General features: G+C 39.1%; 1 protein-coding gene and 1 long non-coding RNA gene across 3 annotated transcripts in view; one reads left to right on the top strand and one right to left on the bottom strand.

The window, feature by feature from the left end:
- On the bottom strand, window positions 1–27,696 carry tbc1d13 (TBC1 domain family, member 13). Of its 2 annotated transcripts, XM_062031388.1 has the most exons (13): window positions 27,562–27,696; window positions 17,042–17,115; window positions 16,919–16,959; window positions 13,202–13,263; window positions 11,305–11,404; window positions 10,876–10,958; window positions 10,578–10,737; window positions 9,433–9,643; window positions 9,146–9,309; window positions 5,174–5,334; window positions 5,031–5,088; window positions 385–489; window positions 1–306 (listed from the first exon to the last, which is right to left on the bottom strand). In XM_062031388.1, exons 1-12 carry the CDS (start codon window positions 27,582–27,584, stop codon window positions 424–426), a joined length of 1,203 nt encoding a protein of 400 aa, XP_061887372.1. In that variant the 5' UTR covers window positions 27,585–27,696; the 3' UTR covers window positions 1–306; window positions 385–423. The 2 variants fall into 2 exon arrangements, with proteins under 2 accessions (XP_061887372.1, XP_061887371.1); XM_062031387.1 differs by having other exon boundaries at window positions 1–489.
- LOC133638601 (uncharacterized) overlaps window positions 7,213–27,883 on the top strand; it is a 53,316-nt gene continuing 32,645 nt past the window's right edge. The window contains exon 1 of the long non-coding RNA XR_009823659.1: window positions 7,213–7,270. This is a non-coding gene — a long non-coding RNA (uncharacterized LOC133638601). The remainder of the gene's footprint in view (window positions 7,271–27,883) is intronic.

Genomic DNA, 27,883 nt, shown 5'->3' with positions numbered 1-27,883 from the left:
CAAACATGCACTTTTCATTTATTATGCTTACACAAGCTGTTGCAGTCGTTTAATAATAGGTCAATCTTAGAACATCTATGGAATGTTTTATGACTTACCAATTGAAATGTCGCTGCCCCAGATGTCCAGTGCAAACACTGACGACTGAGGACAACAGGTCTCCAGAGGGAGATGGCAGAGAATGGAGAATGACTGCTTTTTCTCCAAAATGCACTGCCACGCAGGTTCTTTTCAACACAATGTTCCATTATTCAAGTTGTCTTTTTCAGTTTCCACAGACCAGACATCCAGTTAAAAGGCAATTTGCTGTTTTTCCCAACATATAAGTTGAGGTCCTTAAACACGTTTGACAAAGTTTTGTTCAATGTCTGCCGTCTCACTCACCACATATGAGTGGAGGCAACAGATGGAAGAGTCAACAGGTTATGAGTTATCCTGCAGTTCTTTGGCCTTTGTCAAGATGGTGTGGACATCTGAGATGGGATAATCCTGAGAGATAAAAACAAAGGCATTTTCTCATTTAAGTGCCTGTGGTTTGTATCGATTTGTTTGAGATTTTAGCTGACTCATGCATGGCTGTACAGTAATTGCTTGGATTAGAAATTACGTCACGTCCGGCTCATTGAGTACGCGTTGTGGTCAAGTCAGAGTCTGTTCTCAATGGGTATGAGGCGCGATTTAGCCTTTCTTGAAGAAAAATGCCTTATGCTTGTGTTGTTTTCGGCTGTACGAACTGTTTAAATCGCGAAACGGATAAACGTTTCCTCAGAGTTCTTTGAAAGGTAATCAAGAATAGCGGAAGAGTGTAAGACTTTATGAAAGACGACCACAAAAGTACCACGCACTCCAGTACAAGGTAGCAGAGCTGAAGAATTCATGAGTTTACAGTGACCACTCCATTAAAAGTTTGATATACTTTTAACGTTTTGTGTTTTTTTTATATATTATCTTGATATTATTTGTATTTCTTAGGTCACATTTTTGCTACGAGTGTTCCGTAAAGCACCAACTCGGCAAGTCTAAATAAAAGAAATCAAATGTGAACAAAAAATAAAATAGTTAAGCTTTTACCAAAGGCAACGATCGTAAATGCAGCATTCAACACATACACACTGTTGGCATCTGTAGTTATATTTTCATAAAGATTGGGAAAAAACTTGTACTCGTCAACGGCCCGTGCAACAGCAAGGACAGGCAACAACTAGGACTGTAGACACAGAGTTAAATCATGAAACGCATTTTCACCCGAGCAAAAATGATGCATGATTACTCTGTAGTGTTTTGATACCAATTTCCTTGACCCAACCACACAAAGAAGTTGTAGACCTCTATGCTTTTCTAAGTTTTCATCTGTTTTGTCGTTTAGAATGTTGTCTGGAATACAACAATAGTTCGATATGTTTGGAAAATTCCAACGAATAATCCTTTATCACGCGACAAAGTATAGTGGTCTATTTAATTGCGTTGTTGGATTTTTTGCTCATATTTGCTTTCTTCAGGAATATATAGGCCCCTTGTGTACTCAGATAGTGTGTGCGCTGCTTGCATTACAACAGCCATCTAAGCTTGGTTGACCACCACTAGTTTTTACTTCAGGAAAAAAATGATTTGTCGAAATACAAACAATAAGGGGTGTAACGTACACGGCATGTATTTGTATCGCAATTTTTTACCTTTTAGAACCGATACGACTCAGTGAGTTGAAATCGATTCAGTAACTTTTTAACAAAAAAATAATCAACCAGTGTGACTGTAAAATGCTAGGTATTGGACACTGCAGGTGAAGTTTCCTTAATTCCTGGTATTTCTTGTAAGGGAATTAGGTATAAATTAATTATGGATACAAACAAGCAAGTTAACAACAATAATGGCCAATGCATTCACATCTTATTTGAATAAAGTGCAACCAACACTTTAGGTTGAATTAAAAGGAAACTATTTCAAGAACAGTAACCAACATTTTAACAGTAGATTTACCTGCTAAATTAAGTTCCCTGACTTGGCCATACAGTATTTGTTCTCTGCTCTGGCGTCGCCAATGACGAACCGCATCGCAGGTGTGCAGAACTATGTAGGAACCCTAATTTCTGTTGATGGTGTTGGCCCCTTGCTTCCTAATTTCCATAGCCTCCTTGACCCGTCTGTCACACTCTTGTGACTGTTCTGGAATGGTGTTGTTTTTGCCGATTGCGTGGTGTTTTAGTTCCTGTCCAGTACTCTTATTTTGTAGTTTCACTTCCCTTGTCTGTCCTCTGAGTACTGGCTCCCACACTTGTCCTTGATTGGCAAACGGGACACACCTGTACCCGGTCGCCAATTAGTCTCCTATTTCAGTCAAACGCTGTTCAAATACCTCAATCATCGTTTTATATACACGCTGTAAGTACAGTATAAATGTAATGTGGTAACAGGCACACTCATTATAACATGTAATATTTACAAATTTAGCTTATTTTAAGAATACGGCGGCGTATTTCACAAATGCATCAGAATTCGCTTTTCCCTTCAACAACACTAATCATAATAGACTTAATCAGAGACAACACAAAATTCGAGGCATGGCAGGATACTTGAACTTTGATGGCCCGACTTAGAGTTGGAGGCAGTGCTGATAACAGGCTTGCTTTATGTTTTTACAGTGAACACGTAGCTCTTGCGGTAAGAGCCCACTTTGACTGTACAGACGGACTTTGTCCTCCAGTGTTTATTCTGGAAGATCAAAGATCTTCAAGGTATCCAGCACTTCATCAACATACTGGTCTATGGAACAGATCACATTAACAAGTGTGCCATAGTGTGCAGCCATCTTTGTACAACGGCACCTCGTTTTTCATTTGTTGTTCGTTCCAGAAGGTTAGGAAAAAGAGCAAACGGTACAAAAACAGAAGCAATTTTTGCTGTGAAAAATAATGCAAATCTAATGAATCCGTTATAGACACCCAAAATATGAACACAAAACCCATTTTATAGAAAATAATTATAGCCTTACATACAGAAAACAACGCAGAATAGAGTTTCACATCCATTTCCTAATTGGAAAACTTGCCTTATTTTAGCAAAGGTGTGTATTTTGTGTACACTTTTATCTTAATATAAAGCTTTATATCGAACAAAAACACAAGTATGAATAAAATAAGATTGCAACAGCTTAGGAGGCCTAGGTTCAGAATATGTGGACTCATATTTGGGCGGTGGTTTGCATAAGTACAGGTTCATAATTGTACAAATAAATGAAGAATAGAATGAATAAACATTTAACATCAAATTTACCTTCATTTTGTGAACATAGTATTCTACACCATTTTTCATCAATTTTGTTTTATTCTGCCCTTTTTTGTTCACCTTTTTCCCCCATGCGTTTTACCATTTTGTTTGTGTGAAATATTCCCATCTATATTTTCTGGAACATTTTCTTCTATTTGAAATTAACATTCCACACATCTGAGACAATTAAAATTTCCAAAGTCCCCAAATTCCCGGTTTTCACACTTTTAAATACCTTTATTTTCCTTCCGGCTGCCTCTCCCACATTGTTCAACTTGATTTCAACCATCAAAACATTCCACTTGAGGACATTTAGGCTATTTTTTTGGGTCGCAATGATACTGGGTTTTCCCCACATTACTCACTTTTCCATAACACTTATTCTCTATTAAAAAGACTACTTTGGGACAAATAATAATCCAGTTTTAGAAGCTGTATGCTAAACAGATCCAACTTCAATGAAACACTAAGCATCATGCAGAAGTATTGCTAAGTGCTAAACAAGTTATACAAACTACAAACATAATAAAACAATCACTTACTGTACAATGTATGCTCTCACTAGGATGCAGACGGATGGAATGTTTATCTTCGCGTTTAGATGAAGAATTAATCAATCCTCACGTAGGTTAGGAAAAAAAAAGGTGCCGCAAACTAGCGTCTTTTTGTGTCTTTCTCAACATCTCCGGGTATAAATTGGATGCCAAAGTTGACTAACTTCTCGCTTAATGGCCATAACGTTCTACTATCCAGGTGACAAGCATGATTTATAAAGTATAACTCATACCAACTGAGAGGCTATGCAGCAGCAGCTCAGTATGTCAATAGCTGCATAAGCTAGTTAGCGCCAATAAAAAATGTTTTTCTGCGTTAGCGTTTATAATAACAATATTGCTAACAATTGCTTAATATTAAGGTCACAAGATGTAAATTGTTGGCGGTTTTTGGACGTTTTTAGGAGACTTTAAGGGCAGTATAGTGTACTACCATTAACTAAATTGTTAGCCACCTCGTACTAGCCGTATTGTACGAATTAGAATGCATTAAAAAAAAGAAAGTAATGTGTTCTTGTCTTACATAGGGATGATTAATGATTGTCAAAACTGCACAATTTTCCCCAAAATTGCAGTTCCCCTTTAAAATCCGCTTTTGGAAAAACATTTTTTTTTTATTGCTGCAGGTTTGTGAAGCAGGAGTCTTTGAAGTGGTTGGCACACACAAAGAGATACTTCTTCCCAATTGAAGGCACATTGCCACCAAACGTAAAAGTTGGTCAAGCACTTTTTAGTTCTTCAGATGGGACTGGAGGTTTGTGTAGTGACCTGTGTTGGTTAATATAACCAATAACATAGTATTTTCCTTCTTCAGGTCGTACTTTGGGTATGATGTTGGGGGGACTACAAACGTTCGTACATAAATAAAAAATGGCGGATTCGCGCAAAGATCTTCGGGTAAATTTCTACCTTACATGGATATTCCGCTGACGTCACCGGTGAGAAAAACGTTACAGGTTGTGCAAATTCAAAACGGCTCGTTTGGCGGAACTATTAAGGAAGGCAAGATTAATTTATAAATATCTTTGCAACTCTTCAAATTTTTAGGACTTATGCTGATCTCAAATACACAAAAGCAGGTACCAATCGGTAAGAAGTTGGTTTTGCATACTAGGTCCCTTTAAGGTCAGCGTCACATCAACTCAATGTTAGAGGGTCATTACCTCAATGCAGACAAATAAACCAAATTTAAGTCTTCCAAAACACACCTACCTGCAGTAATCTCATATTTACTGTGAAGTCTCCTGCGAGGAGGTTGTCTCGGATCAGTCTGTAAATATAATAAGTAAAAAAAAAAAGGATGGGCGACATGAACAAGAATAAGTGGGTAGGAATAAACAGGCGGACAGTCTCACATGAGCATGGCGCAGCAGACCAGGATGAGGAAGTGGAAACGGTCTTGGTCAGAAAACAGGGTGTCCCAGATGCGGATGACATCTGGCAGGAGGAACTCTTGTGACAACAAAAGGGTTAGCCAGCGGAAGGTGAAGTACTGAGGTTTGATATTTTGTTCTAGCTGTAGGCAAAGAAAAAGGAGAAAAGACATGAATACAAAAATGGACACATCTGAACTAAAAAACAGGGAAAAAAAGGTGCCTGCATTTTGAAAACGAGTAAACCTGAACATGGACTTTTAAAAACCAAAGATTGTCAAGTTTCCAGCAATGCGTACTCAATATATTGATGTGTCATATACTTGCAGCGCAATGCATTTGGCTGTACTCTCTTTGTGAACACTTTTAAAATCTACAGTACATACGTGGAGTGTGCAGACTGACACAGCATTAGTTAAGTTAAAGTACCAATGATTGTCACACACACACGAGGTGTGGTGAAATTTGTCCTCTGCATTTGACCCATCCCATTGTTCACCTCCTGGGAGGTGAGAGGAGCAGTGGGCAGCAGCAGCGGGGGCCGCACCCGGATTGTTTATGATTAACAAAGTATTTTTCTAAGGAATTTAAATATCTTGAATTATTGAAAACAGTACATTTAGGAGTTAGATAAAAACTTTAAAAAACTATTTTTCGTCAGTGGCAATTCAAGGCACGTAGAGCAGCAAATATAGGAGCAAATGGAAAATAGAATAAAGTTTTAGCAGCCCAGACTATAAGATCAGATTGTAATATGTAGTTCTTATTTTATGATATTTTTATTTATTACACTAAATTGGCTGTAGTGTGTGAATTTGAGTGTGAATGTTGTCTCTCTATCTGTGTTGGCCATGCGATGAGGATGCGTCCAGGGTGTACCCCGCCTTCCGCCCGATTGTAGCTGAGATAGGCTCCAGCACCCCCGCAACCCCAAAAGGGATAAGCGGTAGAAAATGGATGGATGGACTTTAGTGATAGATCATAAGTAAACAAGCCCTAGTTTTTCTACTATTGACTGGTGAAAATGTGTGGCGTCTGATGGGTTAAAATTGACCCGAAGACGGAGGGAGGGGTTACACACAGCACAGTGGTGAGCCCATGAATAGGAGGGAGGGATATGAGAGAACTTTGAGCCACCAGGCCGCAGTACCCGGAGCTCGCACCCCCGAACCCCACCCACCCAAATTAGACTTTCAACAGCGACTGGACAACAAAGTATGAATGTTCTGCCCCGAACGAGTGCTCGAATCATTGTTTCCTGTCAGACCGTTTAAGCGACTGACACAATGTTGTAGACAAGCAGCAACAACGCTAGAAATCCACACGTGTAAACTTCATCACAAAACTTGGTCATCTCTTTGTCAGTGGATATTGTGCATAAATATATTTAGTTTGGTTTTGTATTGAAATTACTGACTTTGTGATGTCTTTTGTATTCGTGGTTGTTTTTTGTCTGAGTAACTCTGGCAATCAAAGCTCATTTTGATACACGTAGCGCTAAATTTGACCAGTAGAGAGCGATAACGCTACACCTTGAGTTTAATTTTGTTGAGCCACATTCACTGAGTGCAATGTTTGCTGTGAATGTTTTCTAATTACTATATGCGTAAACTCCAATTTCCTCCAACATCCAAAAAATATCGATTCATTGGAGACAACAAATGAATGTTAATGTGAATGATTGTCTATCTGTGCCCTGCGATTGGCCATGCTAATTTGAGTTAGCTTGTATAAGAGCAAGTCCATTGTACGTTAACATTAAGCTCGCATCATCAGAGCTCACCTTTCAACCTGCATAATGGCATTGCTTTTTTTCAGTTTATTCCAAATTATATTATTAATCTAACATGATTGTTCGGCCAAAATTTGGGAAACCAATGCCAATGATGATGAAATTGTGTATTTTTCTTTATGGTGTTGATACAAATATGATTGTTTGATGTGTTTGATTCTTGAAATTACGTGACATGCATAAGACATTAAGAAAGGACTTGTACAGAGTTAAGTCATTTGATGCAAATGCAATGGATAGAACTACAAAAATGGAAATGTAACGAGAGAAGATCAGAGAGACCACTGGTATGTAACTATTATTATTGGTCCTTAGATACAGCTAGTGATAAATACCATGTAATATTAATAGTAGTATTTAATGCTATCCTTCTTTGGTTTAAGGTTATCACCCTATCCTGAAAAGCTCCTGTAATATATGTGGTGTAAAACAAACCCTACAAAATCTACTGGAGTTGAGTTGATAAAGCGTCCTCTTCAATCTTCTCAGCCTTTTCAAGTGCAAGCAGACAAAAGTCCTAAAAAACTTGACAGTGATTCCTACATGTATGGGCACTTCATGTGTATATACAATGTACTTTCTTTAGTGTGGTTAGTTTTAAAGTGACTTATTTGTGAAGAATATCAACAAAACACCTGAAGTTATTTTTTTCAAATCTAACTCAAAGGACTTTTTCCATATTTGGCAAACTAAAGTGCAACATTCAAGGAGGGCAGAATAAAGTGCAGCCTGTGTTACCTTGTACAATAAGCAACAATTTAAACTGCATTGAACAAAGAGAGCACATGTCAAATTCCCTGTGTGATTCTAATATAAGAAAAACATGTTAATGTTAATATTATCAATAGTATTATTAATAACTGTTAACACTAATATTACTAAAGGTTACTAAATATACATACAATTGTTTACCCATTTAAAAAAAAAATATACACATCATTGCAAATCATAATTGCAAATCAAAATGATCATGTCATATTTGATGTTCTTAGCCACACTCCTACCACCACGTATAAAGCGGCAATCTAGGGGAAACCCTGCGTTTATATTTTTAGTCTTACTAACCTAAATAACGGAAGAAGACGGAAGAAATAAAACTGATGAAGGAAAATATTTCAAAAGAAGGGACATGAAACCTCACAAAACTTCTGAAGCTTTTGTTTTTTCATGTTGTTAACGGTCTAGCTGCACTCGCTGGAAATGAGTAGCGAGGGTAGAATAATAAATGTATTGACAGTGCAGTGGGAAAGCAGATTTTTTTACTTTGCAATTTTAAGTAAACGCAGTCTCAAAGGAATATAACCTGCGGAGGAGGCACTTTCTGACGAAACATCCAAACTTCTATGTCGGGCCCCTGAGCACTTGGGCTCTTAAAACTGTGGCCCTCTTCAGTATGTAGTTGAATAGCCCTGCTATACGGCAAAAAAAAACGTATCCGTGATGCAAAAGAAGTGACCGCGATAGGCAAGTTTTATAACATTACTTTTCACGTCGGGGGACATTTTTGTGGCCGCCATGTTGCACTGAGTCCCCCCCAAGTTTGAGACGTCATACCTCGCTTGAAAAATATTCTCTTTCCTTTTCATGTTTAACAATGTAGTTAAGGCAGCAGGGACTAAAAAGAACCCTACTAACAGTGAAACAGAATAAATTATCAAACGTAAATGGTAAGTTAACAATACCTCGCTTATAAAAACTACCACTATGTATTCGTAAGCCTTTTGTTTCAATTGACTAACTTTCCCCACAGTAGTAGTAGTCAGTAGGTCATTTACCTGTTGTGTGTTTGGTTGGTTGTTTTTTTCATTTTATGATTATTAAATTGATATGTTTAGTAATGAGCCTGACCCCAGCATTATAGCTTACATACAGGTGTGTTTTCAAGTTTCTGATTGGCTGTAGGTTGCCCAGTGTAGATCTTTTTCCTCTTAAAAATGTAAAATCACTACAATAACATGTTACACCAGAAATATTGCATATTGAAATACAAAATGCAAATGAACAAGATTGTTTTTGAGTTTCAACACAAAAGGACTGTTGTAGACAAAAATGTTGTTAAAAATGTTAGTATTCCGGCAAAACAAGCTAAAAAATGGGGGGAAAGGCTGGCCAACCCCTGCTCTAGAAGAACGCACTACTGGACTGACAAAGCTTGTTCTTACCAGCTTGTGATGGAGCTCCAGATCTTTCTCTTTGAGCATAGAGTACACACTCTCCATTTTGTACGTTATGCCACACTGCGAGTCATCCAAGCTTTTGATGAAATTATCTCTGTTCTCCGACATTAGATTGGTGAAACAGAAGAATGTATCTGACTCTGCGTGCTCTGCAAAATACAGTTACACATTTATCGTCAGTGAAAATTAATATTTTAAACATTTTTATCATTGTATGTTCTAACAGATAATGTACCTAAAATGTTAACAGAAGCAAAAAGCAAGGCATTTACCTTTCCACTGACTGTTTGGGTCTGTGGCGAAGGTATAATAAATTGGACCAACTACTTCATTCATGCCTTGGACATACGCAATCCCAGGGTTGAGTTTGGCGTAGATAAAAAGGATGCGCTCCACCACCTCCCAATGTGCTTCGCTGCCACTGGGCAACACCTCATATTCATTAGATGGATACAGTTTCAAAGCCTTTCCAGGGGAGCTGACCTGAAAAAAAAAAAGTAACTTAAAAGACAGTTGTGGCATCATCACTGAGCAATCATTAAATTAAATGTAATATTTTGTAGCACAGGCCTGTTATGTGTTTTAGAGCAGTGCTTTTAAACCATAGGGCCTAGGCCCATTGTTGGGCTTTGAGTGCCTTCTAGAAAGCGGTACTCGGTTGTAATACACTTTTCCACCAATTGTGGAAGTACTGACAATCTTAAACACACAGTAGAAGTCTGGAGCTAAAGTCATATAGACGTTTAAGTGCAAAAATGATCACTAAAGTTAAATTGATAAAGTAATGAAGTTGTAGTTCATTTGCACTTTAATTTTATTGACAGTTTAGTTAGGAATCATATTTATTATTTGTATGTTAATGTGTTTTTCATCATTAATGAATCCCTTTTAATCAGTATATTTGGTTAGTACTTAGTTTTCTAATCGGCCTGACCAAAGCCTAAGGTTTGTGTGTTAAATAAATAATCTTTGACATTAACACACAGTTTCATATCATTTGACAAGGTTGTAAACTATAAGTAGGTTAGATATGATTATTGAATACAATTAAAATTAAGAGTAAAATTACTAGTTCAGTGTTAATACTTGGATGGGTCCTGGGCCTCTACGTAGTGGAAAGGTTTGGCACCACTGGGCTCCTTAATAAAATACAAAATAATGTATAACCTATTTAATGTTTTTTGTTTTTTAAATTTTGTCTCTCCTTGTTAGAGTAAACCGATCATTAAGATTCTGCACTTTTAAATCTTTGTAAGACGGTAAACTTACTGAAGCAACCTGGGGATGAAATACAAGTGTTTCCCCCGTATACATATACACATTCCGACCCCCATACCCCCACCTTTCACTGTCCCAATGTTGTATAAAACAATTATTATTCTCAAAAGTTTTCATAAAAGAAGACATTCAAACGTACGTTGGTTACTCCACTGCGGTTCCGATTAACAGTTTGTGCTTTCAGGGTGGTTTGCTCCACTCGCCGACGCAGCGTTTCATAATCATTCTGAGGGTCTAAGATAAGTTGGCAAGGGTAGTCGGTAGGACGCTGAAAAAAGGCCATGTCTGGATACAGCCTCCTGGAAAATTTAAACATTCATCAAATAACCTTTCAAAGCAAGTTTTTCCATTCTGTATTTTTACATCACGAGTGATTCCTGAAAAAGGGGGAAAATAATATATATAAATATTTTCCTAAAACAGAAACATTTCCCCACCTTACATCTTTATCAATTTGAAGTAGAATTTCATTGTCTTTGAAGTAAGTATTCCACCTGCTGTCTGGATTGGGATTTAGAGGCTGAAAAACCAAAACAGGAACAAGTAGTCGTTAGGGACCGAGACATGAGCCACTGCTACAGGAAATGTATAATTGTTTGTTTAGCTACCTACTGAGCATTATCTGGTAACTTGTTTTTTGTTTTTATGTAACAAATATTTGTTTTCAAGAAAGTAAATAATTTATTGAAAACATGTGATAGTAATTATTTTAAATTGTAGCAGTAAAAACTTCTGAAACATTGTAGTTAAATCATTCATCTAACAGGATTATTTGATGTATTATAAAATCACAGCAGTGGTTAGTTTAATATTTATAACTGATGCATTGGTCAATAAAGGTTGCAAAAAAAGTCAACTTGACTCACATGATCTTCCATAGTTACATCTTCTCTGGACAGGCCCAGGTTGGCTTTGGCGATGCCAGGCTGGATGATCATTTCTTTCAGGAACTGGGAATACACCTCCCTGTGACAAAACAAAGGTTTAAGAAAGGTTGAAAAGCATAACAAGGAAGTAGTGTACTGACAACATGTACAGTGAAATCCTGAACGCAAACCAACGCTTCTCATCCAACCTGATAGCACTTGAGAGGTGCTGCAAAAAGGAATGGGCGAAACTGCCCAAAGATAGGTGTGCCAATCTTGTGGCATCGTATTCAAAAAGACTTGACTTAATTGCTGCCGAAGTTATATCAACCACGTATTGAGCAAGAGCTGTAAAGACCTTTGTACATGTGATTTTTGTGTTTTATTTCTAATAAATTTGTAAAATAAAAAAATGTTTTACATTGTCGCTATGGGGTATATTGTCTGTAGAATTTTGAGGACAAAAATGAATGTATTCCATTTTGGAGTGAGGCTGTAACAAAACATGTGGAAAAGTGAGGCACTGTGAATACTTAACGGATGTACTGTATAGGACTTTCTTTCCAGGATTTCCACAATATATGTAATGGCTGCTGAACGAAAACGCAGCGGAAAGCGTCCGTGCTTTGCTGTAAGTCAATACCCTACAGCGGATGTTTGTAAGGGCTCTGTTTAAACCTATGGAAAATACCATAGTTTTGCCTTGCAGAACGACTATTACTATGTGTGAAAAAAAACAACACAGCTGTAACAACATCCCTGGCGAGCTTTGTACACACACTTCTTATTTAACTCCCACTAACTACTCCCCTGCTTCTGCCGCCCTGTGTCAGGTTGTATTTCACACAGGCACCTCAAATAAATAAATAAATGATAAATGGGTTATACTTGTATAGCGCTTTTCTACCTTCAAGGTACTCAAAGCGCTTTTGACAGTATTTCCACATTCACCCATTCACACACACATTCACACACTGATGGCGGGAGCTGCCATGCAAGGCGCTAACCAGCAGCCATCAGGGGCAAAGGGTGAAGTGTCTTGCCCAAGGACACAACAGACGTGACTAGGATGGTAGAAGGCGGGGATTGAACCCCAGTAACCAGCAACCCTCCGATTGCTGGCACGGCCACTCTACCAACTTCGCCACGCTGTCCCACTAACTAAATAACTGTCCAGGTTATGCTTGTAACATGATTATATGATTTTGGGAACTCCAGGAACAGCATTTCCTCATCCATTTGTGTCAAAGGGGTGAATTTACTTCTGATAACCTTCCACAAGTTGACATATGGTCCGTCCCCGCCCACTAGGTGTTTCAAGGTGTAAAACACAATCTGCCTTAAACACAGAGTATTTTGAAAGCATACCAGATCATTTATTTTGTGTTCGTGCATGACTTCTTGTCCCACACAAGCTGATTTTTGCTGAATTGATCTGCCGTGCAAAAATAGAAGCTCTGTATGTATTTGGCGGAGGGCTTTCGGACTGGTGCAGCGCGCAGGGCATCCACTGGCAGTGGAAACAAAACATTGACCAGAATGGAAACGTATTGAATGCCGTTACACAGGTCACATGTTGATTAAAAAAAATGCATTAGAGATAAATATTTGAAAATGTACCTAAAAATAACCTTTCCACTCTCTTTAATTATTACATTAATTATTAAGGACCCAAAATCAATATGACAATTATTTCCAGGATGAGTTCATGTAAACCTATGACAACAAGTTTACAGCACTGTACAGCATGTGACACAGTAGCCAATTATCTTATGTAACTTTGCTTACAACATTAGTTACCTTTATCAACTACGCTGACTGGCAATAACTAGTTTTGTGGTTGTCCATTGAATGTACACACATGCAGTAGAATCAAGCTTGAAATGTGTCTACTTACCTTTCTTTTTCGAGGAAAGATGACCATCTCATCTGATCAAGAGGAAGGTAATTAAGAAGGATCTAAAAAAAAGATTGTAATATAACCATGAGTGAAAAACATATCAAAAACAAGATTAAAATAAATTAATTCATATATATATATATATATATATATATATATATATATATATATATACACACACACACACACACACACACACACACACCATATATACACACAAACCGTATATTACCAAATAGTAGCCCGGGCGTTTATTTCACAAAATCGATTTTGGAGACAGGCGTTTAAAAGAAGCAGGCGGTTATTTGCACAAGGCTTTTATTTATTTTTGCACCAGCCTGCACCAGGCCATTATTTGGTTACAATGGTTACTGTCCAGTATTTTTTTTTCATACAAAAAACTTTAAATGTAAAAGTTATTGTAAACATACAAACAAAAAAACAAGGGATCAACATGAGGTAGGCTATCAAAAGACAAGAGATCAACAAGGCAGTAGTGCAACAATTGTCAAATAGAATACCAATACTAAAAATAAATAAACTTTTTAAATAAAGCAGCCTACCGGGAAAAATAAAATTATGGTACCAAATACTCGAGTATAAAACCCACCATCAAAACAGAACAATAATACTGTCACTTAAATAAAATAAAGGCTACAGTACTCCAAGTTTTAAATAAAGCAGCATACAGGAAAAATAAAATTATGGTACCAAGTACTCTATAAAACCATCAAAACAATAATACTGCAGCAAACGCAACCCCAGTAGGATTTTAATCTAAATTATGCAAATAACAGCCCATGGGCGGCTATTTGGACATAGGCGGCTATTAGGAAGAGGCGGTTAATTCACGAAATGGGGTCAGACCCCGGGCGGCTATTAGGACATGGGCGGTTATTTGGTAATATATATATATATATATATATATATATATATATATATATATATATATATATATATATATATATATATATATATATATATATATATATATAAAATGTTCAAAAGTTTGTCGTCACCCAAACAATTTTGTGGAATAGCCTTCATTTCTAAGAACAAGAATAGACTGTCGAGTTTCAGATGAAAGTTCTCTTTTTCTGGCCATTTTGAGCGTTTAATTGACCCCACAAATGTGATGCTCCAGAAACTCAATCTGCTCAAAGGAAGGTCAGTTTTGTTGCTTCTGTAACGAGCTAAACTGTTTTCAGATGTGTGAACATGATTGCACAAGGGTTTTCTAATCATCAATTAGCCTTCTGAGCCAATGAGCAAACACATTGTACCATTACAACACTGGAGTGATAGTTGCTGGAAATGGGCCTCTATACACCTATGTAAATATTGCACCAAAAACCAGACATTTGCAGCTAGAATAGTCATTTACCACATTAGCAATGTATAGAGTGTATTTCTTTAAAGTTAAGACTAGTTTAAAGTTATCTTCATTGAAAAGTACAGTGCTTTTCCTTAAAAAATAAAGACATTTCAATGTGACCCCAAACTTTTGAACGGTAGTGTACATACATACACACACACACACAGTACAGGCCAAAAGTTTGGACACACCTTCTCAATCAATGCATTTTCTTTATTTTCATGACTATTTACATTGTACAAACCCCGTTTCCATATGAGTTGGGGAATTGTGTTGGATGTAAATATAAACGGAATACAATGATTTGCAAATCATTTTCAACCCATATTCAATTGAATGCACTACAAAGACAAGATATTTGATGTTCAAACTCATAAACTTTTTTTTTTTTTTTGCAAATAATAATTAACTTAGAATTTCATGGCTGCAACAAATGCCAAAGTAGTTGGGAAAGGGCATGTTCACCACTGTGTTACATCATCTTTTCTTTGAACAACACTCAAAAGATTGGGAACTGAGGATACTAATTGTTGAAGCTTTGAAAGTGGAATTCTTTCCCATTCTTGTTTTATGTAGAGCTTCAGTCGTTCAACAGTCCGGGGTCTCCGCTGTCGTATTTTACGCTTCATAATGCGCCACACATTTTCAATGGGAGACAGGTTTGGACTGCAGGCGGGCCAGGAAAGTACCTGCACTCTTTTTTTACGAAGCCACGCTGTTGTAACACGTGCTGAATGTGGCTTGGCATTGTCTTGCTGAAATAAGCAGGGGCGTCCATGAAAAAGACGGCGCTTAGATGGCAGCATATGTTGTTCCAAAACCTGTATGTACCTTTCAGCATTAATGGTGCCTTCACAGATGTGTAAGTTACCCATGCCTTGGGCACTAATGCACCCCCACACCATCACAGAAGCTGGCTTTTGAACTTTGCGTCGATAAAAGTCTGGATGGTTCGCTTCCCCTTTGGTCCGGACGACACGATGTCGAATATTTCCAAAAACAATTTGAAATGTGGACTCGTCAGACCACAGAACACTTTTCCACTTTGCATCAGTCCATCTTAGATGACCTCGGGCCCAGAGAAGCCAGCGGCGTTTCTGGATGTTGTTGATAAATGGCTTTCGCTTTGCATAGTAGAGCTTTAACTTGCACTTACGGATGTAGCAACAAACTGTATTTAGTGACAGTGGTTTCCTGAAGTGTTCCTGAGCCCTTGTGGTGATATCCTTTAGAGATTGATGTCGGTTTTTGATACAGTGCCGTCAGAGATCCAAGGTGACGGTCATTCAATGTTGGTTTCCGGCCATGCCGCTTACGTGGAGTGATTTCTCCAGATTCTCTGAACCTTTTGATGATATTATGGACCGTAGATGTTGAAATCCCTAAATTTCTTGCAATTGCACTTTGAGAAACGTTGTTCTTAAACTGTTTGACTATTTGCTCACGCAGTTGTGGACAAAGGGGTGTACCTCACCCCATCCTTTCTTGTGAAAGACTGAGCATTTTTTGGGAAGCTCTTTTTATACCCAATCTTGGCACCCACCTGTTCCCAATTAGCCTGCACACCTGTGGGATGTTCCAAATAAGTGTTTGATGAGCATTCCTCAACTTTATCAGTATTTATTGCCACCTTTCCCAACTTCTTTGTCACGTGTTGCTGGCATCAAATTCTAAAGTTAATGATTATTTGAAAAAATAAAAAATGTTTATCAGTTTGAACATCAAATATGTAAATATGTTGTCTTTGTAGCATATTCAACTGAATATGGGTTGAAAATGATTTGCAAATCATTGTATTCCGTTTATATTTACATCCAACACAATTTCCCAACTCATATGGAAACGGGGTTTGTAGATTGTCACTGAAGGCATCAAAACTATGAAAAAACACATGTGGAGTTATGTACTTAACAAAAAAAGGTGACATAACCGAAAACATGTTTTATATTCTAGTAGATTGAAAATAGCCACTCTTTGCACCGATTACTTTTTTGCACACTCTTGGCATTTTCTTGATGAGTTTCAAGAAGTAGTCACCTGAAATGGTTTTCACTTCACAGGTGTGCTTCAAGCTCATCAAGTGAATGCCAATAGTGTGCAAAGCAGTTGCACAAAATAAATCTAATCCATTGCATAGTTTGATTTTTTTGCTTGAATCTGCTTTTTGCAAAAACATCTAGGCTCCTTGCGTACTCCGTTAGTTTGTGCGCTGCTTACTGTACAACAGCCATCTTGGCTTGGTTGAACACCACTGGCTTTCACTTCCGAGAAGAAGTCACATCACGGAATACAAGCAATATAAATACATTTTGTAGTGAAGTAAACAAAATGCTATTTACCTTCCAGCAGAGTGCCCGTATGCCTCCTTCAAATGGGATTCCTAAAATGAAAAAAAGAACAGATACAAAAGAATATCGACAATGACATTTTTTTGTGAAAAACACGCAATGGTAGATAATTACCATTAAAGCACAGATCTCTAAGTGTCTTCAAGTTTATGTTTTCTTCACTTAAAGCTACTTTGAAGTCCTGTATCCTGTGAAAAAAGGATAAAAAGATAAGATAAAAGATAAAGATAAAAGTTTTGATATGAATCACATTGAAGGTTTTTCATTCAAGTGTCAAGACAGTGACTGTAGTTACTGTAAACACATTTTTCAACAATTAATACAGCTAAAGTTTGTGCTAGTGGGTTTCCTAATGTTTTGCATTAAAGTGGTGGTAAATTGTTTTGCACTGTGCGCAACATTGTGGTGGAACACAAACAAAGCACCTTTTGACCACAAAATATACCAGACACGACAAGTGACCGATACTGAAGCGGTCACATCCAGATCAGTTGCAACTTAGTACCCAAACTAAACATGGTGAGCAATTTAAAATATACAGCAAAAGGTACAAAATGTTAGTAAAATTAGTCACATTCTTGTTTGTCTGCATCTCAATTAGTGTGTCTGTGTTTGGTTGTGTGTGTACCTGTTTGTGCATGGGAGTCCTCAAGTGATTAATATTTCATCAAAATAATATGTGCATTGTTAAAATGATGCAACCCAAACACAATTCTCATATTAATTGCCTTTGCAGCAAAACATTAACATTTTTAACAATCAAACGTCAAGGCAATATTGATTACAATACTGATTACCAGGAATTACAAGGAACCTTTCCCCAAACAAATTAATGGGCAATTACAAACCTCTCCATATCCCACATTTCTTATCCGATTCAAACTGTTCCACCACCCACACACTCCACTCACCCTGGAATTTTGAGGCAGCTTGTTTTCTGGACACGAAAATTCCCACATTACCAGGAATTTTCCCCCAATGAAAATGAATTGGCAATATACACACTTCTACATACAACACATTTCTCAACAGATTTGAACGGTTCCACCATTCGCACACTCCACTCACCCTGGACATTCGAGCCAGCATGTTTTTTGTTCCCAAAATTTCCTGATCATCTGGATTTTCCAGGAATTTCCCCCTATTGAAAATGAATGGGTAATATACAAACTTCTACGTAAATCCCAATTTTCAACGGATTTGAACGCTTCCAAAGACAAAATGCTCCTTGTTCTCTGTATTTAAGTACTAGCATGCTATTGCTAGCACGCTAACAGTAGCAGGCTAACTTTTTAAGCTAATTTGACACTTTTTTCTCTAATTCCACAGCCATATAACTTAGTTTGTGACACATGCTAACTGTTAGCATGCAAACTTTTTTAGCTGATTTTACAACCATTTACCCCAGAGTCATTAACTTAGTATGTTACACATGTGAAGTGTTAAAATGCTAAGGTTAGCATGCTAACATTAACATGCTAAACTTTTTAGCTAATTTTGCATTTGCATTGGATTGGATTGCATTGGATTCATTGGATTGCATTGGATTGCATTGGATTCAAGATTCAAGAGGATCCAAGATGGCTGCGCTTCAGAGCAGCGGCTTCGTGCGAGCGCTCCTGGAAGTGAGGGCAAAAATACCCCTCAATTCAGTCAATTTCATGGCTGGCTCACAGCGTGTTCACTCCGTGATCACTTACGACCGACTTACAATTCTGGATGTGGAGAGATCGGGCCATTTTGGGCTGATAGATGCGTGTACGATGGACCTACTCGCTAGCTTGGGAATTCTTCGCGAGCTACATCCAGCAGTGGCCTTTGAAACAGCGGCGTCGAATACCAGCGGAGACGGTCAGCGAAAGAGACGTAAGCGGTGCGCTCGGAAGCAGAAGCGGGGGTGTCGGGCGGGGCTAACAACAAAGCTAAATGCTTTGTTGTTAGCGGGGCTAACGAAAAAGCTAAATGCTAATCCACAAAGAAGCGCTAATAAGGAGTCTGTTAAGCTAGAACTAGCCAGCGCCAGGCTGGATAATCCCTGCACACATAGCAATTCTTCTAGAATAATATACAACTCACATAATGTTTTTTCTGCGTCAGAGGTGGACATGCATTTTACTGAGGTGGCAAACAATCTAAAAATTCCTGTCATATCAATTCCTAGATATGGTCGAAATTATTTAAAGTGCACTATGCATAATAAACGTAACATTATTAATATTGCTACTACGGATACTTTCAACAAAAACTCCTCAAAACAGCCCACTACCTATAATATGGGCTTTTTAAACATAAGGTCATTGTCTTCCAAAACGTTATTAGTTAATGAAGTCATCAGAGACAACAATCTTGATGTCATTGGTTTAGCCGAGACCTGGCTCAAACCAGACGAATTTTTTGCGCTGGGTGAGGCGTCTCCTCCTGGCTATGCGGGAACGCATATTGCCCGCCCCATTAAAAGGGGTGGGGGTGTTGCACTAATATACAACAAAAACTTTAGCCTTACCTCGGACCTAAATAATAAATATAACTCGTTTGAGGTGCTCACTATGAGGTTTGTCACACCGCTGCCTCTCCACCTGGCTGTCATCTACCGCCCCCCTGGGCCCTATTCGGACTTTATCAATGAATTTTCAGAGTTCGTTGCTGATCTAGTGACGCACGCCGACAATATAATCATAATGGGAGACTTTAACATCCATATGAATACCCCATCGGACCCTCCATGCGTGGCGCTCCAGACTATAATTGATAGCTGTGGTCTTACACAAATAATAAATGAACCCACGCATCGCAACGGTAATACGATAGATCTAGTGCTTGTCAGGGGTGTCACCACCTCTAAAGTTACGATACTCCCGTACACTAAAGTAATGTCCGATCATTACCTTATAAAATTCGAAGTTCGGACTCATTGTCAACAAACTAATAATAATAATAATAACTACTATAGCAGCCGCAACATTAATACTGCCACAACGACGACTCTTACTGACCTACTGCCTTCAGTAATGGCACCTTTCCCAAATTATGTGGGCTCTATTGATAACCTCACTAACAACTTTAACGACGCCCTGCGCGACACCATTGATATTGTAGCACCGCTAAAGCTAAAAAGGGCCCCTAAAAGGCGTACCCCATGGTTTACAGAAGAAACTAAAGCCCAGAAATTATCATGTAGAAAGCTGGAACGCAAATGGCGTGCGACTAAACTTGAGGTTTTCCATCAAGCATGGAGTGATAGTTTAATAACTTATAAACGCATGCTTACCTCAGCTAAAGCTAAATATTACTCAAATCTCATCCACCTCAACAAAAATGATCCTAAATTTTTGTTTAGTACAGTAGCATCGCTAACCCAACAAGGGACTCCTCCCAGTAGCTCCACCCACTCAGCAGATGACTTTATGAATTTCTTTAATAAGAAAATTGAACTCATCAGAAAAGAGATTAAAGACAATGCATCCCAGCCACAACTGGGTTCTATTAACACAAATATGACTGTATATACGACGGACATTGCCCTCCAAAATAGTTTCTCTCTCTTTGATGAAATAACATTGGAGGAATTGTTAAAATGTGTAAATGGGACAAAACAAACAACATGTTTACTTGACCCAATTCCTGGGAAACTTATCAAGGAGCTTTTTGTTTTATTAGGTCCATCAGTGTTAAATATTATAAACCTATCACTTTCCTCTGGTACTGTTCCTCTAGCATTCAAAAAAGCGGTTATTCATCCTCTACTCAAAAGACCTAACCTCGATCCTGACCTCATGGTGAACTACCGGCCGGTGTCCCACCTACCGTTTATCTCGAAAATTCTCGAAAAAATTGTCGCACAGCAGCTAAATGAACACTTAGTGACTAACAATCTCTGTGAACCTTTTCAATCCGGTTTCAGGGCAAATCACTCTACGGAGACAGCCCTCGCAAAAATGACTAATGATCTATTGCTGACGATGGATTCTGATGCTTCATCTATGTTGCTGCTTCTTGATCTTAGCGCCGCTTTCGATACTGTTGATCATAATATTTTATTAGAGCGTATCAAAACGCGTATTGGGATGTCAGACTTAGCCTTGTCTTGGTTTAACTCTTATCTTACTGACAGGATGCAGTGTGTCTCCCATAACAATGTGACCTCGGACTATGTTAAGGTAACGTGCGGAGTTCCCCAGGGTTCAGTTCTTGGCCCTGCACTCTTTAGTATTTACATGCTGCCGCTAGGTGACATTATACGCAAATACGGTGTTAGCTTTCACTGTTATGCTGATGACACCCAACTCTACATGCCCCTAAAGCTGACCAACACGCCGGATTGTAGTCAGCTGGAGGCGTGTCTTAATGAAATTAAACAATGGATGTCCGCTAACTTTTTGCAACTCAACGCTAAGAAAACGGAAATGCTGATTATCGGTCCTGCTCAACACCAACATCTATTTAATAATACCACCTTAACATTTGACAACCAAACAATTAAACAAGGCGACTTGGTAAAGAATCTGGGTATTATCTTCGACCCAACTCTCTCGTTTGAGTCACACATTAAGAGTGTTACTAAAACGGCCTTCTTTCATCTCCGTAATATCGCTAAAATTCGTTCCATTTTGTCCACAAGCGATGCTGAGATCATTATCCATGCGTTCGTTACATCTCGTCTCGATTACTGTAACGTATTATTTTCGGGCCTCCCTATGTCTAGCATTAAAAGATTACAGTTGGTACAAAATGCGGCTGCTAGACTTTTGACAAAAACAAGAAAGTTTGATCATATTACGCCTATACTGGCTCACTTGCACTGGCTTCCTGTGCACCTAAGATGCGACTTTAAGGTTTTACTACTTACGTATAAAATACTACACGGTCAAGCTCCTGCCTATCTTGACGATTGTATTGTACCATATGTCCCGGCAAGAAATCTGCGTTCAAAGAACTCCGGCTTATTAGTGATTCCCAGAGCCCAAAAAAAGTCTGCGGGCTATAGAGCGTTTTCTATTCGGGCTCCAATACTATGGAATGCCCTCCCGGTAAAAGTTAGAGATGCTACCTCAGTAGAAGCATTTAAGTCTCATCTTAAAACTCATTTGTATACTCTAGCCTTTAAATAGACTCCCTTTTTAGACCAGTTGATCTGCCGTTTCTTTTCTTTTCTTTTCTACTCTGCTCCGGGGTGGACCGCTAGCCTGTCCATCAGATGGGGACATCTCTACGCTGCTGACCCGTCTCCACTCAGGATGGTTCCCGCTGGCCCCACCATGGACTGGACTTTCGCTGATGTGTTGGACTTTCACAATATTATATCAGACCCACTCGACACCGAGGATGTCGTTGTGGCTTGTACAGCCCTTTGAGACACTAGTGATTTAGGGCTATATAAATAAACATTGATTGATTGATTGATTGATTGCAACCGTTTACTATAAAGTCATATAACTTAGTTTGTGGCACATGCTATTTAGCCTGCATAACATAACTAGGTGTTAGTATGCAAACATGTTGACGTTAGCATGCTAACATCTTCTTCTCCCACAGTTTTCATCTGATTAATATTTTTAAACAAAAGTCAAGGCAATATTCGTTGTAAAGATAAATCACCTTTTGTTGCAACTTTTTGGAAACGCTTATGCAAATTCAGGCATTTTAGGCAGCAACAATCGCTTAAAAAGCCTGCAAAATCCTGGAGGGGCTGGCAAATACATTCACAATTACAAATCTACAGTAACCATTCAAGTGGGACTTACACTATATTGCCAAAAGTATTTGGCCACCTGCCACTCACATATGAACTTGAAGTGCCATCCCATTCCTAACCCATAGGGTTCAATATGATGTCAGTCCACCTTGTGCAGCTATTACAGCTTCAACTCTTCTGGGAAGTCTGTCCACAAGGTTGCGAAGTGTGTTTAGAGGAATTTGACAATTCTTCCAAAAGCGCATTGGTGTGGTCACACACTGATGTTGGTCGAGAAGGCCAATCTCCGTTCTAATTCATCCCAAAGGTGTTCTATCGGGTTCAGGTCAGGACTCTGTGCAGGCCAGTCAAGTTCATCCACACCAGACTCTGTCATCCATGTCTTTATGGACCTTGCTTTGTGCACTGGTGCACAGTCATGTTGGAAGAGGAAGGGGCCCGCTCCAAACTGTTCCCACAAGGTTTGGAGCATGGAATTGTCCAAAATGTTTTGGTATCCTGGAGCATTCAAAGTTCCTTTCACTGGAACTAAGGGGCCAATCCCAACTCCAGAAAAACAACCCCACACCATAATTCCTCTTCTACCAAATTTCACACTCGGCACAATGCAGTCCGAAATGTAGCGTTCTCCTGGCAACCTCCAAACCCAGCTTTGTCCATCAGATTGCCAGATGGAAAAGTCTGATTCATCACTCCAGAAAAGGCGTCTCCACTGCTCTAGAGTCCAGTGGCGACGTGCTTTACACCACTGCATCCGAAGCTTTGCATTGGACTTGGTGATGTATGGCTTAGATGCAGCTGCTCGGCCATGGAAACCCATTCCATGAAGCTCTCTGCATACTGTACCTGGGCTAATTGGAAGGTCACACAAAAAGTTTGGAGCTCTGTAGCAACTGACTGTGCAGAAAGTCAGCGACCTCTTTGCACTATGCGCTTCAGCCTCCGCTGAACCCTCTCTGTCAGTTTACGTGGCCTACCACTTTGTGGCTGAGTTGCTGTTGTTCCCAAACTCTTCCATTTTCTTATAATAAAGCCAACAGTTGATTTTGGAATATTTAGGAGAGAGGAAATTTCACGACCGGATTTGTTGCACAGCTGGAATTCTATGACAGTTCCACGCTGGAAATCACTGAGCTCCTGAGAGCCTAGTCTATAAAATTCGCTACACCTCCCTGATACCGAAGTACATGTCAAACTACTTCCATAATGTAAATGACCGCCATAACCACAACACCAGGGGGAGCTCCACAAACCACGTTAAACCCAGATTCCGATCTAACAAAGGTATTAACTCATTCTCCTTCTATGCCACATCAATATGGAATGCACTCCCAACAGAGGTGTAAAAGAAAGTGCATCTCTATCCTCCTTGAAAACCGCACTAAAAGAACACCTCCAGGCAACTTCAACCCTTGACTAACACCCTCCCCCCACCACATGCCACCTCCCCGATTGTAGATAATCAAATGTATATACTTGTTCTTATGCTTTCTGAGCTCACTATGTTTACTGCTCGCTGTACATATCCTACGAAGTGAGATCTACACTGTTTCAATGTCCATTTCTCAGATGATATAATTGTTGACTGAAGTGCAGATATCAACCAAACCTAACCCCCCCCGCCCCAACCCCCTCCACATCCCACCCCCCGGATTGTAAATAATGTAAATAATTCAATGTGTATACTCTGATGATTAACTTGTGTGATGACTGTATTATGCTGATAGTATATATTTGTACCATGAATTGATTAACGTGGACCCCGACTTAAACAAGTTGAAAAACTTATTCGGGTGTTACCATTTAGTGGTCAATTGTACGGAATATGTACCGTACTGTGCAATCTACTAATAAAAGTTCCAATCAATAAATCAATCAAAAAAAGCGGCCCATTCTTTCACAAATGTTTGTAGAAACCGTCTCCATGCCTAAATGCTTGATTTTATACACCTGTGGCCAGGCCAAGTGATTAGGACACCTGATTCTGATCATTTGGATGGGTGGCCAAATACTTTAGGCAATATATTGTACTTTGATACCAACTAGATCCATGTACATTTACTAGCACATACTAACTAGACCATGGGTGTCCAACTCTGGCCCGCGGGCCAAATTTGGCCCGCCGTGTAATTTCACTTGGCCCTTGAGGCGATATCAAATTAACACTAGAGCTGGCCCGCCGATTATATACAGCGGCGGTGCCGAGGTAACACTGCATTCACAGCTAATTCTCATACTTGCCAACCCTCCCGGGAGACTCACAAATTTCAGTGCCCCTCCCGAAAATCGTCACGTCCGCTTTTCATCCGGTCTAACGAGTGCTGGCCCAGTCACATAATATATGCGGCTTCTTCACGCACACACAAGTGAATGCAAGGCATACTTGATCAACAGCGATACAGGTTACACAGAGGGTGGCCATATAAACAACTTTACCACTGTTAGAAATATACGCCACACTGTGAACCCACACCAAACAAGAATGACAAACACATTTCGGGAGAACATCCGCACCGTAACACAACATAAACACAACAGAACAAATACCCAGAATCCTTTGCAGCACTAACTCTTCCGGGACGCTACAAGGTGTGTGTGTGTGTGTGTGTGTGTGTGTGTGTGTGTTCAAGAAAAGATGGCAGGTATCTGGCTTGGGCACATCAGATTAGATCAGTGTGTTGCAAACTGAGCAGTTTAAAGTCCTGAATGGTTGGTTTATTCATTGTTATTTTATTTTCAAATTTATTAGCCTGTGGAAAAAGTTAATGTTGATATTTACCTCAAAAGGCTGCAAATAGAAAAGAGGCATTACATTTTTATTAGGGACCGAATGTCCCTCTGGGACAGAGGACCCTATTGTATTTCTAGCGTTGTATTCTTTATTATTATACCGCCGCGTCTTTGAGCTGTAATTTGACCCCCTTAACATGCTTCAAAACTCACAAAATTTGACACACACATCAGGACTGGCGAAAATTGCGATCTAATCAAAAAATCTTGCCCCAAAACTCAAAATCGCGCTATAGCGCCCCCTAGGAAGAAAACAGACAAAACTGCTTGTAACTTCCAGTAGGAATGTTGTAGAGACATGAAACAAAAACCTCTATGTAGGTCTCACTTAGACCTAGATTTCATACACTGACATCCTTCAGCAAAAATCAACAGGAAGTTGGAAATTCCCCCTTCAAAACAAAAGTTTTGTAAAAACAGTCACCTTTGCCTCTTTGAGCTGTAATTTGACCCCCTTAACATGCTTCAAAACTCACCAAACTGGACACACATCAGGACTGGCGAAAATTGCGATCTAATCAAAAAACCAAACCCCAAAACTCAAAATTGCGCTCTAGCGCCCCCTACGAAGAAAAAAGACAAAACTGGGCCTAGGAAGAAAACACAGACAAAACTGCCTGTAACTTCCAGTAGGAATGTCGTAGAGACATGAAACAAAAACCTATGTGTAGGTCTCACTTAGACCTACATTTCATATATTGAAAACCCCCAGCAAAAATCAACAGGAAGTTTGCAATTCCCCCTTCAAAATAAAAGTTGGGTCAAAACAGTCACCTTTTTTTAAACATTATCTCCTCTGAGTGCGTTTGTCGTGTCGGCTTCAAACTAGCACAGGAGAGAGATTGAACCCTTCTGATTAAAAGTTGATAAAAGAGTTTTAATAACAGCTCCGATTTGGATTTTATGTGCCATCAAAGTCGGTCCCGTCCATCCCTTCTTGCAGCTTTAATTTAAATTGTATTTGATATGGCATTGATATTTTTAAATTATTATTATTATCATTTGAAACTCGATTTCGCATGTCACTATAAAGTTATATAAGCCTTGCTTGTTCAATATTCAATGCAAAAACTTGTTTGGGTCCCTATTAAAAGGTTAATTTGTTCAACCTTGGCCCGCGGCTTTGTTCAGTTTTAAATTTTGCCCCACTCTGTATTTGAGTTTGACACCTCTGGGTTACACTGAGGGTGGCCATATAAACAACTTTAACACTCTTAGAAATATACGCCACACTGTGAACCCACACCAAACAAGAATGACAAACACATTTCGGGAGAACATCCGCACCGTAACACAACATAACAAATACCCAGAATCCTTTGCAGCCCTAACTCTTCCGGAACGCTACAAGGTGTGTGGGTGTGTGTGTGTTCAAGAAAAGATGGCAGGTATCTGGCTTGGGCACATCAATATTCGATGCAAAACTTGTTTGGGTCCCTATTAAAAGGTTAATTTGTTTTACCTTGGCCCGCGGCTTTGTTCAGTTTTAAATTTTGGCCCACTCTGTATTTGAGTTTGACACCCCTGAACTAGACAGTCTCTCAAGTCCAAAGTTTTAGAGGTTAAACTGTGTTTGTTCATACTTCTTTTAGGGAACGTGACCATATTATTACATATAATCGTGTTCATCCATTACCATTTGTACTCAAAACAAATCTCTCTACAGTCTATGAATGCATACAACAAAATATCCTATTTTGGATGTGACTGGTCTATATAGAGAAAGCGAGTGTTTTATTAAGTGTTGGTTAAGATAAAGTGTCATTTGACGACGTATTGTCTGAACAAGTTAGCTTGGAGTGACATCTTGACGAGGGTGACGTGAAATCCACAGTCAGCCAAAATGTTAGCCTCGTGTTTACTGGGACGCATCAGCTGATATGCTAACGGGGAGCTAGCGTAGCTAGTTTCGGAATGAGTTAGCGAAAGGGACGAAAATGACCCCTGCTCTCGTTGACAATCCATGTTTAAAACGTAAAACATGTTTAGTGATATTACGAACGAAAAACTTATTTCACGCTGAACGCGCTTGGTTATGCCTATGCCGCATTTCTATTGTGCGGTCGGGCTGCTACAAGGCGAATGAGTTGGCGTGTAATTCTCGCGACATTCGGTGAATATACGTTTTAAAATGTTTAAAAAATTATCCCACCTGTTTTTGTAAGCAATGGACATAGCTGGACAAAAGAGGTTTTCCTACGACAGTTTAAAAGGTGTGTGCCTGAGGGAAGTCACTTCCGTCTTCACAACACTGGCAGGGAAACACGCTGGTGATGACGTAATGTCCATTAGGGGCGGGCTGAACGACGCAAATATCGACAGTATATAAATGCCAAAGGTCGGAGTAATCGATATTGTTCAATTTCTCAATAGTGTTTATTTTCACAAATATCAGTGTTTTTATTGTGTTGTTCATACCGTTGGATTGGTATTATTGATATATGTTTTAAATGTATTCTTGCCCGGATGTGGAT

The sequence above is a fragment of the Entelurus aequoreus genome, linkage group LG21, assembly GCF_033978785.1.
Source record: "Entelurus aequoreus isolate RoL-2023_Sb linkage group LG21, RoL_Eaeq_v1.1, whole genome shotgun sequence".
Classification (NCBI taxonomy): domain Eukaryota; kingdom Metazoa; phylum Chordata; class Actinopteri; order Syngnathiformes; family Syngnathidae; genus Entelurus; species Entelurus aequoreus.
The sequence above is the reverse complement of the archived record's forward strand: the minus strand, read 5'-3'. Positions and strand labels throughout refer to the sequence as shown.